The 16,754-nt window shown below is 38.9% G+C and overlaps 1 protein-coding gene across 4 annotated transcripts; it reads left to right on the top strand.

The window, feature by feature from the left end:
- The first annotated feature begins 403 nt into the window (after positions 1 to 403).
- On the top strand, positions 404 to 16,625 carry scimp (SLP adaptor and CSK interacting membrane protein). Of its 4 annotated transcripts, none has more exons than XM_026183291.1 (6): positions 404 to 507; positions 1,230 to 1,351; positions 6,722 to 6,770; positions 9,988 to 10,064; positions 14,711 to 14,766; positions 14,824 to 16,625. In XM_026183291.1, exons 1-6 carry the CDS (start codon positions 497 to 499, stop codon positions 15,421 to 15,423), a joined length of 915 nt encoding a protein of 304 aa, XP_026039076.1. In that variant the 5' UTR covers positions 404 to 496; the 3' UTR covers positions 15,424 to 16,625. The 4 variants fall into 4 exon arrangements, with proteins under 4 accessions (XP_026039076.1, XP_026039078.1, XP_026039075.1 ...); XM_026183293.1 differs by having other exon boundaries at positions 14,711 to 14,880; positions 14,938 to 16,625; XM_026183290.1 differs by having other exon boundaries at positions 14,711 to 16,625.
- The last annotated feature ends 129 nt before the right edge of the window (positions 16,626 to 16,754 follow it).

Below are 16,754 nucleotides of genomic sequence, written 5' to 3'. Positions count from 1 at the left end.
TAAAGATTACACTATGATAAACTGATGTAAAGTCATGATATATAAGAGGAACTGAAAATGTGAGAGAACTACACAAGAGTCCAGTGTTCAGTGCTGACACTGGCAATGTTTGTAGTTTAAGGAATATGTATTAAAAATGTTAATTTGAACCTGTTTAAAATATCAAAATCTGTCATCTGTGATGACATTTCTATTCTGACCAAATAAATAAAACAAAAACAATTTTCTCCAACTGAAGTATTAACACAGATGTGTAAATTTGTCATGCGTGTCTGACTCTTCTTATAGCCTCACACAAACACCCACATGATTTGGTCACTGGTGCATGACAGGGGGTGGGGATAATCCAGTCTCAGCCTTCATGTTTCTTTGGTTAGGTAAGAAAATTAGACGATGGCATGCAAAGATGCAGTACATGATGAGTCCTGTCATATCTAGACACCATCCGCTTTCACCTTCTGTTTACTGAAACTGCTGTCCTTCTTTAACCAGAGATATGGAAGAAAGGTAAGGCACTTATTTGGAGTATTTGGAAGTTGACATGTATTGAAATAACACTTTAATTGCATTTTTTTGTGATAAAAGTCATTCTATTCTTATCCATAATTAGAGATAATACTTAAAAAGTGGTTATCAGGTCTAACTGCAGTGAAAGGCGTCACGTGTCAAAGCAGACAGTAAACTGTTATGTGCTTTCATGTCCGAATATCACTTTATCTTGCATGGCTGTATTCTGAATCAGCAGTATTTGTAACTGGAAGTTGGCAGGAAGCGGCTGTGTAGAGAGGATGCCGGGCATGAAGATAAACGGGGGAACGAGTATTTATATCATTCCGTTCACAGCGATAAAGGCACATAAATACATCCGTCCAGCTGGAGTAAACAATTCACTTTAAAGCTGACCTTCTCTTTCAGCTTTAAGTAGCTCAGATACTTTGGCTGAGGTTGTCTGAAGTGAGAACAAAAACGGAGACGTTTTGATGGTTGGCAGTGCAGTTGGCTCAGAAGAGTCCCTAGAGGTTATTGAGGTGCCTGTTTGATTCTCAGAATGCTAATCTTAATACAAAAATAACCCCAGGACTTAGTCAACACAGAAAAAAAGAGGAAGTGGTTGAATGGCCTTCTTTCCGATCCCCAGCTCTGTGTATACTGAAAAGCAGCGGCTCAGATGTGCTTCTCGTGGTGAAGTGTTCAGACTTTTTTGTTTCTTTTTTAAATCCTTCAAACAGTGCGATCATGGCGTTTATCCGCAAGTACCTATGGTTATGGGTGGTCGTTGGCATGGTTTTCGTGTCTGTGGTGATCAGCATCATCTTCATGTTCATCTGCAAGTGCATATCAAGAAAAAGAGGTAGGTTTGAATCTCTGCAGCGCACCTGCCACTAAGTACTGAACAAGCCTTCATCTGCACATCAACGACATACATTTTTACCGCTTTTTTCCTGTTCTCACACAGATTTATTCTCTTCCCCTTCTTATAGCAGAAATGTTGAATTGAAACCCCGATAAGCGAAATGTCAAAACATTATGCAACAAGTGTTTGGGAGCTTTAGAGAGTGCGTGAAGGTGTTTTCCTGTAAGTTTGTGTAGAAAAGTTCATTTCAGGAATGGTGTTTGTCCATTTGGTTGTGTGAGCTGTCAGACAGCTTTTTTAAGGTGTGGACACACTGAAACTGGTTGCGTGGTTCAGGAACCGATGCCTTTTTTTCTGTATACACTGTGTACACCCTGTAGCCAAACAGTCCAGTATTTTTGTCATTCGTATTTGCTTTTTTTAGGCATGACTGCTATTTTAAGCCATGTATGTTAAGATTTTTACCGGTATTAAAACAACTTAAATAATTTCTTGTTATTCTTTTTAAATTGCTGATAAAGCTCATAAGGTAACACTTAAAAATGATGCATGTGCTTTTAATTTTTTTCCCTGTCACAAGTAGAAAGATCTAATTTCAGATGTGAGCATGTGCAGAACCCCACCATTCTGCAGTGTTAAATCGCTTGAGAGGCTTTAATCTGTGGTGGCCTTAACTCTGCTCGTGAGTCTGGATGTTCACATATGACATTATTTAACTATATATGCACAGCAAAATGAAACTTACTAAAAGTATTTTTTTTTAAAGAGAAAAAAGAAAAAATTCCTAGAAGTAAAGCAAGATTGGGAAACAACACCTCAATATATTTTGCATACTGGTGTCATTTCCAGTAATTTTATTTGCACAAAAAGTGTTTTTAAAATATGTTCGTTCAGCAACCTTAGAGCTTAGTTCAGTTTGTGATTTGGAACAAGCCAGAACAAAACAGAATAGAGCTAAACTCACTTTCTAGTCTTAAGATGCTATGTGATGACAGTGAGAGGAAACGTTATATGGCACTTACTGAATTCAAGACTGATACAGTAATAAGATGCCATCATTGCAACATGTCAACCTGTGAAATTTCTTCCCTGCATGATCAGTTGTAGGTCTTATCATTGCAAGTATGACACCATCTAAGAGCCTCAGCAATGCAGCCACAAAGTGGCAGACCACATACATTTATAGAGTGTAGTCACTGAGTGCTGAGGCGTGTGGTGTCTAAAACTCACCAACGCCCTGCTGATGCAGCCTCTTCAGAGTGTCCCAAGAGCTCCATGTCATGGGGGTGTCCATGGCTGAACAGCTCCTGTAGGTGTAACGTGTAGGTAGCCCTCTACTTTTGTCCATATAATGCATCCTAATATGGTCATCTAAGGCACATAGCTCTACACCAGTGCTTTCTGTTTAAGAGGGGCAGTCAATCAGAAGTAGGATAACTTAAAGAGAGAAGAGTTAAAATGCCTTATTTAAACAGAGGAAATAACTAAGGGACCGTAAGACTGGTCGGAATGAGATTATTTTGAGCTGTGACTGGTGCAAAGTTACTCTAGTTCAAAAATAAAAAATATGGAGTTACAGGAATCCCTGTATAATAATGCATACACTATTTTTTTTCTGATACTTTAAATGTGTTTTTGGTAGCACTTTCTATTACAGCATGGTAATAAAGGGGTAATAGTAGGGTAACAAAGGGGAAACGAGAGGGTAATAATGTGGTAATCTCTAAGTTATTGCTATGCAATTACCAAAGTAATAACCATGTAATATCCAAGTAATATTACACGGAAATTTGTGTAATTGGATAATAAGGGCCCCAAAACTGTGGGTAACAATGTAGAAATAGAGCTCGGTAATAAAGTGGTAATAGTAAGGTAAAAAGGAAGTGGCAATGATGTAATAATGTGATCATTTATAAATTATTACCACTTTACCTGCGGTAGTTTCTGTGTAATAAGCACAAAACAGAGCTGCAAAATGCAAAACTGTCTGCATCTATTTAATAGCACATCAATAACCTGTTAATAACCTATTAATTAAATGTGTTTGATTGTTACCTGGAATTAATATTATGGAATTATTATGTTATTAAATAGAAACGAGCAGTTTGCATTTTGCAGCTCTGTTTCCTTTTTATTACACAGAAACTACCTGAGATATTTCTAGGTAATAACCACACTTCTTTAAGTTAGCTTTAATAGGTTATTCATATGTTATTAAAGAGAAACAGGCAGTTTTGCATTTTGCAGCTCTGTTTCCTGCTTATTACACAGAAACTACCATGGGTAATTCAGTAGTAATAACGTAGAAATTACCACATTGTTACGTTCTTCTTTCTTCCTTGTTACCCTACTATTACCCCTTTATTACCGAGCTCTATTTCTATATTATTACCCCCAGTTTTGGGGCTCTTATTATACTATTACATACATTTCAGGATAATATTACTCAACTGTAATCACTATTGCTACCATGATATCACTTGAATATTACATAGTTATTACTTTGCTAATTGCATAGTAATAACTTAGAAATTACCACATTATAACCCTCTTGTTCCCACTTGTTACTATTATCCCTTCATTACCGAGCTGTGATAGAAAGTGCTACTGTTTTTTTACTGTAAATATACTGCTTACAGTATATTTACAGTATACTGCTTGTCCTGTGATGGTATTGTACGGTCTCACCTCTGTATTATGCCCTCAGGTAACTGAGGTTATGAGCCCACGAACCTCTCTCAGTGACCTGGGCTTTACTGTTATCTATCCTGGACTTAGGAATAATCTTCCTTCCATATAAGAATCTGCCCACCAACTGGCCGTTTTGAATCACCTTCCTCTTTTTAGTTCCTTTTAGTCACTCATGGTTTGGTATTTTATTTGACTGTTTTTTTTATTTTTATTTTATTTGACTGGCTTGTTTTTTCTTTTTAAATAATTCATTTCTGAAGATCTGGAATTGCAACCATCTCCTGTGGGTGAGAATAAAATGAGTTTGAAATGTACACTCTGTACATTAGGTCATGTTGTGTGCCTGTCTGTTATGTCAGAGACATTCATAAAGTTGCTTCTCAGTGAAGGAAGGTTTTTCTTTATCCAGGTCATGACTCATGTACTGTACAGACTGTAAAGCAAGTCTGGGATTTTTAGGCTTTATGAATAAACACCCGGTTCAGAAAAACGTAGCTCCTTCCAGAGAAAGCTGCAGTCAGATTTGTGGAAGTTAAGAGTTGAAGCCACTCATCTTCAGGCTTGACTCACCAGAATCACGCAGAACATGAGGGCAGAGTTGAGACTTTGCCATTGGAAATGCATTGCATCAGTGTTGAGGCGAGAGATCCAAAGGCAGGACCTTCCACAAATAACAGCAAACCTTTATTCATGCTGAAAAGTCTAACACAAAGTACAAAAAATGTACAGGCAGAAACCAACAAGTCCTCCCTGTAACAAAGACTAAGGAGAAGGACAGGGCTATATATTCAGATACAGTCAGGACGAACTGAGCAGAAGCAGGAAAGGAGACGTTACAAAATGTTTTGCAAAAAAGAAATGATGAAACCAGAAACATACAGAATTTTTTTTTTAAACAGAAATCACTAGAGTGTATGAAATGTTTATTTAGCTCCACTAAAAGCAGGTGTCAGGGGGTTTGACGCTGGGGAAAATCTTGGACAGATGGACAGTAGTCAAAGAGCTAGACAAACTATTGGTTTCTTTGTCTTTTCTAGTTCTTTGTGGTTTCTAGTGATATTTTGTCTTTTATTTGTGATATGAGGTGATCAGCAAGATTGAAAGAGGCAGTTTACATGACCTGCTGTGATGTGAGGTTTGCCAGGCAGGAGTCAAAGAGGAAGCCCACAGATGAGATTCATGGATGTAGTGAAGGAGGGCATGGGGTGAGGATGTTAGGGATAGGGTGAGATGGAGGCAGATGATCTGCGGTCATGACCTCTAAGGGAGCATCTGAAAAAAGAAGTTTCCTCTGTGTTTCACTGTCTCATCTTTTGTTAGCACCTGTTCCTCTGCCTCTGTGGCTGCTGTGAGCTTCTTGTCCCTGTGTTTAGCGTTGTTTCGTTTCCTGTGTCAGTTATGTTTCGTGCCGTTTGGACCATGCTGATTGCTTTCACAGGTGTGTTATCCCTTTCCCCCCGTGCGTCTCATTTTCAATATACTGCATGGTTTTTGTACACATCATTGTAAAAGTAACTAAGCTGTTACGTTATTATAAGTGTCAAAATGCAATATTGTTTAAATTCTAAAGCCTAAACCCCCCAGAAATCAGAGAAAGTAGCTTCATAGTATCTAAATCTAGTTTTGCAAGTTCAGTGTCACTAAACGGTCCACCTAATGCTAAGTCCTGTGACCTGACATTGTACTGCAGAGATAACTTTTTTTGTTCTCAGCAGTTTTATGGGGCCCCTCAAGACAGATCAGAGTGGTTATAAGATCTTATAGGAGGTAAATGTTATCTTGACAAGAAGAAAAAATAATGACATCTTTGCATCAAATGTCCTCCATTATTTTATGAATCCTTTCATGTTGTTTTTTTCCGTGATGGGTTTCAAGCTGTTGGCGACCAGCATCATTAAACAGAAATCTGGACACCTGACACACAGGATTGGTTCATTCCACTTATTTACTATACCCTTAGGTGCAAAATAAGTTAGAGCAAACTGAAATGACCGTCAGACACCAGTTTCATTTTTAACTCAACTACCTCTTTTTTTAAAAACTCACTGCTAAACCAACACATGCACGTGTTCACCACAAATCATAAGCCGGAAAGGGAAGAGAAACCAAACCATGACACACTAGAAGCTAAACTACTTACTTTAAGGGTTTGTTGCAAGCCAGAAGAACAACTATTATAATTGTATGAATTACTATTATTAGGGGGTGCCCTCTGGATCTGATTAGCTTAGATGAAACTTTAATGATCCCTGTGGGGAAACTGGGCTGCATCACCACAAAGCGGGGCTTCGTGCTGGTTGAGCATATGCACATGTATAAAGAGCTAATAAAATACAACACAGACACTAATCATAGGTAACAACATGTGGAGATAAAAGAACACTGTGCATTTGAAAACAGCAGAGTTGTTTGTTTATTCATTTATGCATTTAAATATGGTTTGTTTAGATGCTTTAAACATACTTAAAAGTACTTTTTTCCCCATTTTATCCTATTTAAATACTCTTATATCATATTTGCATTTATTTTTCTCCTTTGTTTGTAGCAACACAATCCAAATCTGTTCTTGCTGAGCTGTGAATAAATCCATTTAAATGGCCTTTAGGTGCAAATATATTGATCTTTTTTCCTAATTGACTTTGAATTAACTGTGTTTTCTTTTTTCCCCCCCAACAGGCCAACACAAAATCCCCACTGTGAAAAACGAATTCAACTTCAAAACTGAGTAATGCATAAATGTATACTTATCATATAACAGTGAATGTACACAATGGATTGTACTATACTAAAAACAGGCGCAGGTTTACATTTAAAGAATCAGACTTGTTGTTTTTATTGCTATTGTCTGACTTATGCTTCAGTGAGAAGTCTATGTCGCTTCTATGTTTATTGTATTTATTATTAAGCAGTGTTTTTATCAAACGGGGAGCTATTTCTCCCATTTTCATTTGCAATGCTAAGCTAAACTAACCAGAAAAAGGGCTTCAGTGCTGAATCATGAAATTCCCAACACAGCTGATGGTGTTTTCAACAAGCAAAACTAATTTTAAACCAACTTTATTAGCACAAATTGTTATATATTGTGTGTTTAAATTGACTCTGCATAGCTAGCTATAATGCTAACTGTAAGCTGCATTTGTAACAACCACACAGTATATATACAGTCTATAGCAAAAACAAACTTTCAGACATGAGTTCTTACTGAAATACAGCTGTTTTAATATTCCTTGGAAAAAAATCACAAGCAAATATGATAATACATACAGCAAACATGCTAAAAATAGTGTATTAGCTAAACTACTTCCACCATTCACTCTGTGGGCTGTGATGTTCTGACACATCCAGGATGTAACCAGTATAAAAATATGATACACTATAAATGTAGTTTTTTTGGGGGATGAAAAAACTTGGCTGGGCAAGTATAGTATCAAAATCATTTTCCCTGTTCCCTGACATCTGCGTAACCATTCATGTAGCGTAATAGTAACATACAAAAAGTAACCAGTTCCCCACTGCAGTACCATCCACACATTCTCTTCCTCTTATCCTTGTTAGGGTATCCCAGCTGCCATAGGGCTACAAAATATGTCAGCATATGTTACATTTAGACTTTAAAAGTTTATATGTCACATTTATGGTGTTCTGTTACATTTTTACAAAGTTGCAAAAAAATCTCTATGTGGTTTGGTTACTTTCCAAGCACAGCACTGTAAAAGCCAGGAATGTAAGACCCCCCCACCCACCCCCAAAAACAAACAAACAAACAACAAAACCCCCAAAAAACAAAACAAAAAACAGTCTTTTTGTGTTCATAGAGATGAATTTCTTGGGTTTTTTTTATTGAGCTTGTAACTGATAGATTTCAATTGCGCTTACATGCAAACATTCCTTGAGAGTTGTCATTCATACTAGACATGATACAGTCAGCGGTTGCTAGGGAAGTGTGTGCCTTCTCCAACCGGTTAGCAGTAGTTCTTTGAGGTTTCTGGCTGTCACTGGGTGAAATTGATTGCAAACATGTCACTGAAACCAAAAACCTCCCAGTGATTGTTTTGGTTGCTAGCAGATTTCCATGGTTACCTGTAATTTTTCATGTCAAGGATGACTCTCTAATACCAAGGTACAACGAGTTACAGTAATCCAGCTCAGTTGTAATAAAAGCATACATTACTGTTCTGAATTTATCTTTTGACAGGATGGGTTTTGACCAGTTGCCTCAGATGAAATAAGCTGGATTTCACTGCTGCTCTGACTTGACTGTCAAATCTAAAATCCCTATCCATTTTAAAACCCAAATTGGTGACAGTGGGCATACTGTGCTACACTGTCCATGTCCACAGGAAAGGACTCACTGGTGACACCCAATAGAGCCATGGGGCAGGAGATATAGGGAGAAAACCAGAGGTCAGAATCAAAATACTTTATCAAACCCCAAGGGAATTATGGGGTTATAGTTGCTCCAAGACAATGAGAACAGTAGCAGACTGAACTAAATTACAAAATATAAGAAATAATGGTAATATATACAAATAACACAATTATAAATATCCAGAAAATTACAGCGATTTAATATATATGATTGACATTTTACTCTAAACAGTAAAACTTTGTTATTTTCACCCTAGAGGATGTGTAACTATTACACTGTGTACTGTGCATTAGTTGGAAGTCCACATATTGATCAGCATAGGAGTGTTAGCATAACATGCAATATATGACATTTATGTTGTACTATTTGGAAACTTTTTTCTGCAAGGCTTCCAAAAAGTCTCTGTGTGTCTGTATATTTTACGACCACAGCAGTGTAACCAGTTGATAATGTTACAAACTTGTGACCAAATGTAACACTGAACTAGCAGCTCACTCTTACCACAAAACTTAAAATGACAGCAAGACTTTGTAACTGATATATTTCAGTAGAAAGTATAATTCATGTCTGCATCATGTATCCAAACCAAGAAAATGTGAAAAAAACAAGGAACCAGAGCTTTAAAAGTACTATTGTGTTAAACATTATATTTTAACCCAAACACTGATTCTTTTCTAAACCTAACCAAATAGGTTTAATAGGCAAAGGTAAGAAAGTTGGTTATATAAGTAAGTTAAAAACAGTTATGTGCTAAATCTCAGCAGTTTTAATGGCTAAAATTTAAAAATGGATAGTTTTTTCACTTAATAATAGATTTAAAAATTAAATGAGTGTGAAAGTCTGTGACATGCAGTATTCAAAGTTGGGTCTCTAGTGTGCACAGCCAATTGGCTTGCTCCGCTACCTATCCCTCCAACCTACAAAATTTGTGCAAGTGAAAAAAAAGTATAATTTTGTTCACATGGATACAAATCAGATTTGGGCCAAACCAGAAAAGTGCTGTTAATTCACAAATAAGTCCAAAACAAAGAATTCTATTGGCTCTTTAACAGCAACTGTACCACAAATCGTGAAGGATCTTTTAAAGCAGCAGCAGCTGGCTTTTCCACAGACAGATGGAAAATCATGTTCAGTGGAAAGTTCATGTCCAAAAGCAGGAATTAAAAGTTGTGACTTCATGAACTACCATCAGACTGTGTTGGGCATTTTGTGTTTTGAGTTTCATTTATAATTTCTAGTTCTTTATGTTATTCACTCAGCTTTCTCTCTGTTGCCACATTTCAGTCCGTACAAGTCATCCCATATACATTATTAATATTAATATTATTATTATCATAATCAATATTCATTTAAACAAATGATGCATTTAAACATTTATGTTTCCCCATATTTTCCATATACTCCATATATATATTTAAGGGACCATGTAGCTTAAACATGTCTGTTGTACCAAAGTAAGCTCTGCAGACCTTACACTACTGTGTGCTCACATCCAGATTCAGACATTGCAGACTTTACATTCTTTAATGTAGATTTTTTCGCTTGACATTTTCTCTTGTCTGCAAATTTGCAGGAGCAACAAATACCAGCAGAGAAACATTGAAACGGGCACTCCACCTCTACCTCCGCGGACACAGTTTCTCATGGCAGGCAAGACTTTATTATATCTCTCAGTGGCTCCTACAGATTGCCCCTCCTCTTATGAAACCACGCTTCCTTCTCTCACTTTCAGATCTTTGAAATTAAAGCCTCATCCAGTCTGCCATTTGACCATAAACCACAAACTAAAGGGCAGCGCGTGTTCACCAGTTTACATGGCAGTGACAGTTTTATGCACAAGATTCAGATCCAAGACAGCACCACATATTCTGATCCAAGCTAAGGTTTCAAACTTACTAAGAAGTGTTTATGATGTCTGTTTTGTCAAGGATTTGGGCCAAACAAGGAAAGTGCTCCTTATTTTACAAGTCAGACCAAAACGAAGAGTATTTTTGGCTTGATGTAATTGTAACTGTACCACAAACTGTGGAAGGATACACAGCAGTCTGCTCCTTCTCATTTTTAAATTCAGACTTATTAAAAGTAGAATAGGAGTCAGAGCCTTCACCTTTAAGACCTCAGCTCCCAGTTTGGATTTGAGAGACGCTACCTTTAAGATAAGGGTTAAAGCGTTGTTTTTTGATAAAGGGTTCGATCAGGGACCATCTTTACCTTCTTGATAACCCTTTCAGGCGGCTGTTGCTGTGAAATTGAACTGAGCTGAACTGAATAACAGAAAACATTTATGAGTTTTAAAAATGTAAAGTCAAACTGGTGAACTTCACAAAACAAGTAGTAACCTCAAGATGTTTAGCCCAGCCAGCAGCTGACAAACATCAATAATATGACAAGCTCAGGCAAGGAAGAGAGAAAGACTTCTATTTTGACTTGCTATGCCTGCCTTAGCTGTAATGCTAAGCTACAGGAAGCACAGATGTTTATTACAGTTTTTTCTGAATGCTTAAACCCTAACTGTGATTCCTGTAGCACAATCTCTAAAACTATTCAGACTTATAGCAAAACCACTCACTGAGTTTGCAAAACTAAAAGCACAAAAACTGCTTTGCACTCAGTTTGCAATTTTGTAACACACACTTTGCAAGACTGTAGGCACAATTCACTGCACAACACTCAATTACCAAATTTCCAACACACTCCTAGCAAAAGTATACACATGTATGGCTATCATTAACACTAACTTGCCAACTGTCTGGCACACTTTCACATGTGAAAACTTTTTTAGATAATTAGTTCACTTTGCAATCAGCCTAAGCACCATAATACAGGTAAGCTGTGTGTGCGGAGTACAATGGAGGGAGCAGAAAGAGTGAGAAGTAGAGGAGGCCGAGGAAGAGGACGTGGAGGTGAAGAAGTAGGATGAAGAGGACGACAAGGACAAGGAGGAGCAAGAGGAAGACGAGGAGGGGGCAGAGGAAGATGAGGAGGGGGGAGAGGAAGGGTAGGAAGAGTAAGAAATAGAATTGCTGATGACATCAGAGCTACAATAGTGGACCATGTAATCAACCGTGGAATGACCCTGAGGGTAGCTGGCCAACGGGTCCAGCCTAACTCGAGCCGCTACACTGTAGCAAGTACCATAGGGACATCTTGAAATGAGAATCGGTTAGTACAGTCACTTCGCACAAAGATTTGTAGCACTGCCATATGCCAATGAGAAACACACCAATACCATTGATGTAAAAATACTGAAATTGTTACTTTACAGAATTGCTAGATGACCAGATGCTGGGGGCAGAGGAAGCATGTTCACTGCAGACCAAGTAACCCATATAGTCATTATGGCGATTGCAAATAATCCTATACTTGGAAATAAACACTTGTGTTTGTTTTGATGTACTTGAAGTTTGGATCCCTCTATGCTTATGGATCTATGACAGAAGTATGAGCTCAAACTGACATAGCCTACCTTGTGCACAGAGAAAGCAAAAGCCAGATGTGTTTTGTATTCATACCATCAGTGTGCAGTTGGCGCATTGTGTGCTTAGTAGATGATGGCTTGTGTGTACTGTTTGATACGGAAACACCATTTTTACAAAGGTGTGAAGGGTTAATCTAGCTGTGTTTGCTTTTGCAAGAGAACTACAATGTTTTGATTATTGGGTGACAGGTTTTCTTATTTGTGTGAAGAGTTTTGCAAAATTAGCCAATAGTTACAAAAAATGTGCTTAAGCAATCAGAAAAAACTGTAAGAATGCCCCTTCACCCACAACAGCAGCAAGAGGTGGTGCACAGAAACAGCCGTCTTACAGTTTTTACTGAATGCCTAAACACTAACTGTGAATCCTGTAGCACAATTTCTAAAACTAGTCAGACTTACAGCAAAACCACTCACTGAGTGTGCAAAACTAAAAGCACAAAAACTGCTTTGCACTCAGTTTGCAATTTTGTAACACACACTTTGCAAGACTGTAGGCACAATTCACTGCACAACACTCAATTTCCAAATTTCCAACACACTCCTAGCAAAAGTATACACATGTATGGCTATCATTAACACTAACTTGCCAACTGTCTGGCACACTTTCACATGTGAAAACTTTCTTAGATAATTCGTTCACTTTGCAATCAGCCTAAGCACTATAATACAGGTAAGCTGTGTGTGCGGAGTACAATGGAGGGAGCAGAAAGAGTGAGAAGTAGAGGAGGCCGAGGAAGAGGACGTGGAGGTGAAGAAGTAGGATGAAGAGGACGACAAGGACAAGGAGGAGCAAGAGGAAGACGAGGAGGGGGCAGAGGAAGATGAGGAGGGGGGAGAGGAAGCATGTTCACTGCAGACCACGTAACCCATATAGTCATTATGGCGATTGCAAATAATCCTATACTTGGAAATAAACACTTGTGTTTGTTTTGATGTGTTTGAATAAACACCAGTACTTGAAGTTTGGATCCCTCTATGCTTATGGATCTATGACAGAAGTATGAGCTCAAACTGACATAGCCTACCTTGTGCACAGGGAAGGCAAACGCCAGATGTGTTTTGTATTCATACCATCGGTGTGCAGTTGGCGCATTGTGTGCTTAGTAGATGATGGCTTGTGTGTACTGTTTGATACGGAAACACCATTTTTACGAAGGTGTGAAGAGTTAATCTAGCTGTGTTCGCTTTTGCAAGAGAACTACAATGTTTTGATGATTGGGTGACAGGTTTTCTTATTTGTGTGAAGAGTTTTGCAAAATTAGCCAATAGTTACAAAAAATGTGCTTAAGCAATCAGAAAAAACTGTAATCACAGCTCCGCTAACCACATAAAACACAGAACACATACAGCTGCAGTAATGTTATACACTAACACAAAAATGGCTAATCAACACCGGATAACTGTAACTGCCGTATAGCACTAAAGCCTAGAACACATAAACATCACGTATACAGTCCCATAAGTCATCGGGTCATTTATGTGACATCAGCAGTTTACAAGTAGTAATATTTAAGTATTACTAGTATTAAAGTATTAACAAGAATTGCACTTAAGAAAAAAACTGAGGGGTCAACAGAAAGTTTTCTCTTTAAACAAGCTGAGAAAGTTGATTCTGTTGATCTGAATGCAGCGTTTTCAGCAGAAGAGTGACTTCTTCAGTCTTGGCTAACTGCAGGTTTCCCCAACCTTATAAAAATTTTCATAACGAACAAAACTAGCACCTTTGACTAACGATGGGCTGTGAGGTCGGTTTCATTATGATTGGTATGCAGTGGCGGTCCTAGCCTGTTTGGTGCCCCGGGCGAACACTCCCCTTGTTATTGATCCCTTTACCCCGAGTCCTAAAGTGTAGATTTATTTTCTTACTCTTCTTATATTTATTGTTTATTTTCTTGCACTGCTGTAACTGGAGCCTCGTCGTCTCGTCTCTCTATATGCTGGACTGTATGTAGTGGAGATGACAATAAAGTTTACTTTGACTTCAGCAGCGAGCAGGCGCACCGAGGGCTCTCGCGCTCACTTTTCGCATATAGAATTTCGAAAAAACATCGGTGCAAATTATAAGTCTGTATCATAATGTCTGGTGTTTTCGTGTTTGTTGTATGTTTTTATTTTATTTTATTTTGCGAGTTGGTTATTAGATGCTCACGGTGGCACGGTGTTTAGCACTGTTGCCGCACAGCAAGAAGGTCCTGAGTTCAATTCCACCATCAGGCCGGGGTCTTTCTGTGTGGAGTTTGCGTGGGTTTCCTCCGGGTACTCCGGCTTCCTCCCACCGTCAGCTGGTTTGGTAACATACTTTTCCCCCTTGTGACCTCTAGTTTCCAATGAGTCACTGACCAGTCCAGTCTAGGCCTGCATGACTAGGGCTGAAGCTAACAATTTTACAGCGACTGTCAGCAACCTCCAGCAACCACCCAGCAATCACTGAGGAATAGCATATTTTTCCCAGTGTGACTGGGGCCTTAGGTATAGCCTCAGGCTGCTGGGAGATGTGCAACAATGCACTGACCATCTCTTCTCCACCCCGTTGTGTTTCTTCTGCCATCACTGTAGGGTAACTTTTATTCTTTTTCTTTCCTTGTTTTTGGTCTCTCTGTGCTCTTCTTTTCTGTCCTCTCTTTCCCCTCACCCCCATTGCTTCCCACAGCCCCTCCCTGAGTATTTTTTTGTTGAGGGTCTCGTCCTGTTAAAGGAACGTTCTTCCTCCCCACTGTTGCCAAGTGCCAAATCTATCTGTAACAATCTTCTACTGACCAGCTACCTATATGCACTGCAACAATAAAATTAACCTTAAATATGGAATTTGCTGTTTCAGAAGCCCAAAGCTACGAGAACCTGGCTGAGGAGAGCCAGAGCATCCACGACTACGAGGATGGCAACTGTGAGCAGAATGTAAGCAACCACGAGGAAAGCATCCACGACTACGAGGATGGCAACTGTGAGCAGAATGTAAGCAACCACGAGGAAAGCATCCACGACTACGAGGATGGCAACTGTGAGGAGAATGTAAGCAACCACGAGGAAAGCATCCACGACTATGAGGAGAGCACAGAACTCCAGGCTGACTACATCAAGATGGAGGGAGACATCATGTTTCCTCCTCCTCCAATCTTCAACAGCATGAGCGGTAGTGTTTTGGAGGCCCAAAGCTACGAGAACCTGGCTGAGGAGTGCCAGAGCATCCACGACTACGAGGATGGCAACTGTGAGCAGAATGTAAGCAACCACGAGGAAAGCATCCACGACTACGAGGAGAGCACAGAACTCCAGGCTGACTACGTCAAGATGGAGGGAGACATAATGTTTCCTCCTCCTCCAGTCGTCAACAGCATGAGCGGTAGTGTTTTGGAGGCCCAAAGCTACGAGAACCTGGCTGAGGAGAACGACTATGTGGAGAGCGTGGACAATCAACCGGACTATGTGAAGATGGACAAGGAAGATCAAGCAGGAGACAACACCTCCACGGAAGACTATGATGACATCGGGGGTGAAGAAGACGATGAGGAGGACTATGATGATGTGGGATAAAACCCAACACAACGAGATGGAGACAGTTTTGAATTCTGCTGAGCAGAGATTATCCTTACTGAAGATTTCTCTTGTCTTTTTGTATTTTTTTAATAACATTCATTGAAAAAAAGGAAATAATTGAAGTACTGAAGACACTGAAATCTGCCGAGTGGTGTCGAGACAACTGGTTTGATCTTTAAGACGGTGATTCTTTTTAATATATCGAAAAATTCTGTTTTTCATCTGAATGTTGGAATTGTTTGTTTTTTTACTGAATACATTAACAAGCAGTGACTTGCACAGGGTCCCAGATTAGGATGATATCTGGATTTGCAAACTACACATGAAAGCAATCAAACTATATTTCTTTGTCTTCTTCTGACTTAAATGTCAGAAGAAACTCTTTAGTTTTAAACATGAAGCTTTTGCATATATCATGTGTAGATCATTCCCATGGTTTTTGAGAAGGAACAGACTATGTTGCTGGTGGCTTTCGTTATGCTCAGTTTGGCGAGATTTGGTACTTTTTTAATGAGCTGAATCAACTAGATCAACAGTGTAAGAAAGGTTTTTGCTGTATGAAACACAAAAAACTATTGGAGCTTCAAATTTGATTCTAACTAAACATAAGACATGAAATCTGAAAGTCTGTAACTGCAACAGCCTGAGATGTTTTTCTTTCTTTATGTGTTTGTTGATTTATTTATACACATGAACATTGATATAAGATTAATATGTAATTTTTGGGGGGATTTTTGCTTCTTTTCTAAACTAAATATCAGTGTAAAGGGGGTCTCCCCCTGTCCAGATCCCAAACATTATCAGTGAGGCGTCTGACTATCGATCATATGGTGGGTTTGTTTACTTTTGTATATCAGTTGGTCCGTTTGAGTGGTTAATAAGTGGGCAGTGATGACATGTTTGCATGATCAGATCCCGGGCAGTGAGTGAGTGGGGCACAGGGGCAGTGATTACAGTGGTTGGTTATATGTATGCACAGTATCTATACAGTCCTGTGAAAAACTAAGGATTGATTTGTGATTCAGTAGCTTATAGATCCACCTTCAGCAGCAATAACTCAGAGTAACTGTTTTGTGTATGACTTTGTCATGGTTGTGAAAAAACGTTGCTTCACGTCTTTTGTTTACGTACAGCTCTCTTGAGGATGCGCCACAGCATTTCAGTCGGGGTCAGGTCTGCACTTTAATTCTTTTCTTTTATTCACCATGATGTTGTAGATTTACTGCTGTGTTTGGGATCATTGTTCTGCTGAGTCAGCGAATTTGGGCCACGCTTTAACTGCTGGACAGATGGCCTCACATTTGACTCTAGAATACTTTGGAAAATAC

The sequence above is a fragment of the Astatotilapia calliptera genome, chromosome 10, assembly GCF_900246225.1.
Source record: "Astatotilapia calliptera chromosome 10, fAstCal1.2, whole genome shotgun sequence".
Classification (NCBI taxonomy): domain Eukaryota; kingdom Metazoa; phylum Chordata; class Actinopteri; order Cichliformes; family Cichlidae; genus Astatotilapia; species Astatotilapia calliptera.
This window is presented reverse-complemented; position numbering and strand designations above follow the sequence as displayed.

Bases quoted from the DNA above. Each gene is read 5' to 3' on its own strand.
- scimp (XM_026183290.1), top strand. The intron at 1,352-6,721 runs GTAGGTTTGAAT...CCCCCCCAACAG, and splicing joins GTGCATATCAAGAAAAAGAG to GCCAACACAAAATCCCCACT. The intron at 6,771-9,987 runs GTAATGCATAAA...GCAAATTTGCAG, and splicing joins GAATTCAACTTCAAAACTGA to GAGCAACAAATACCAGCAGA.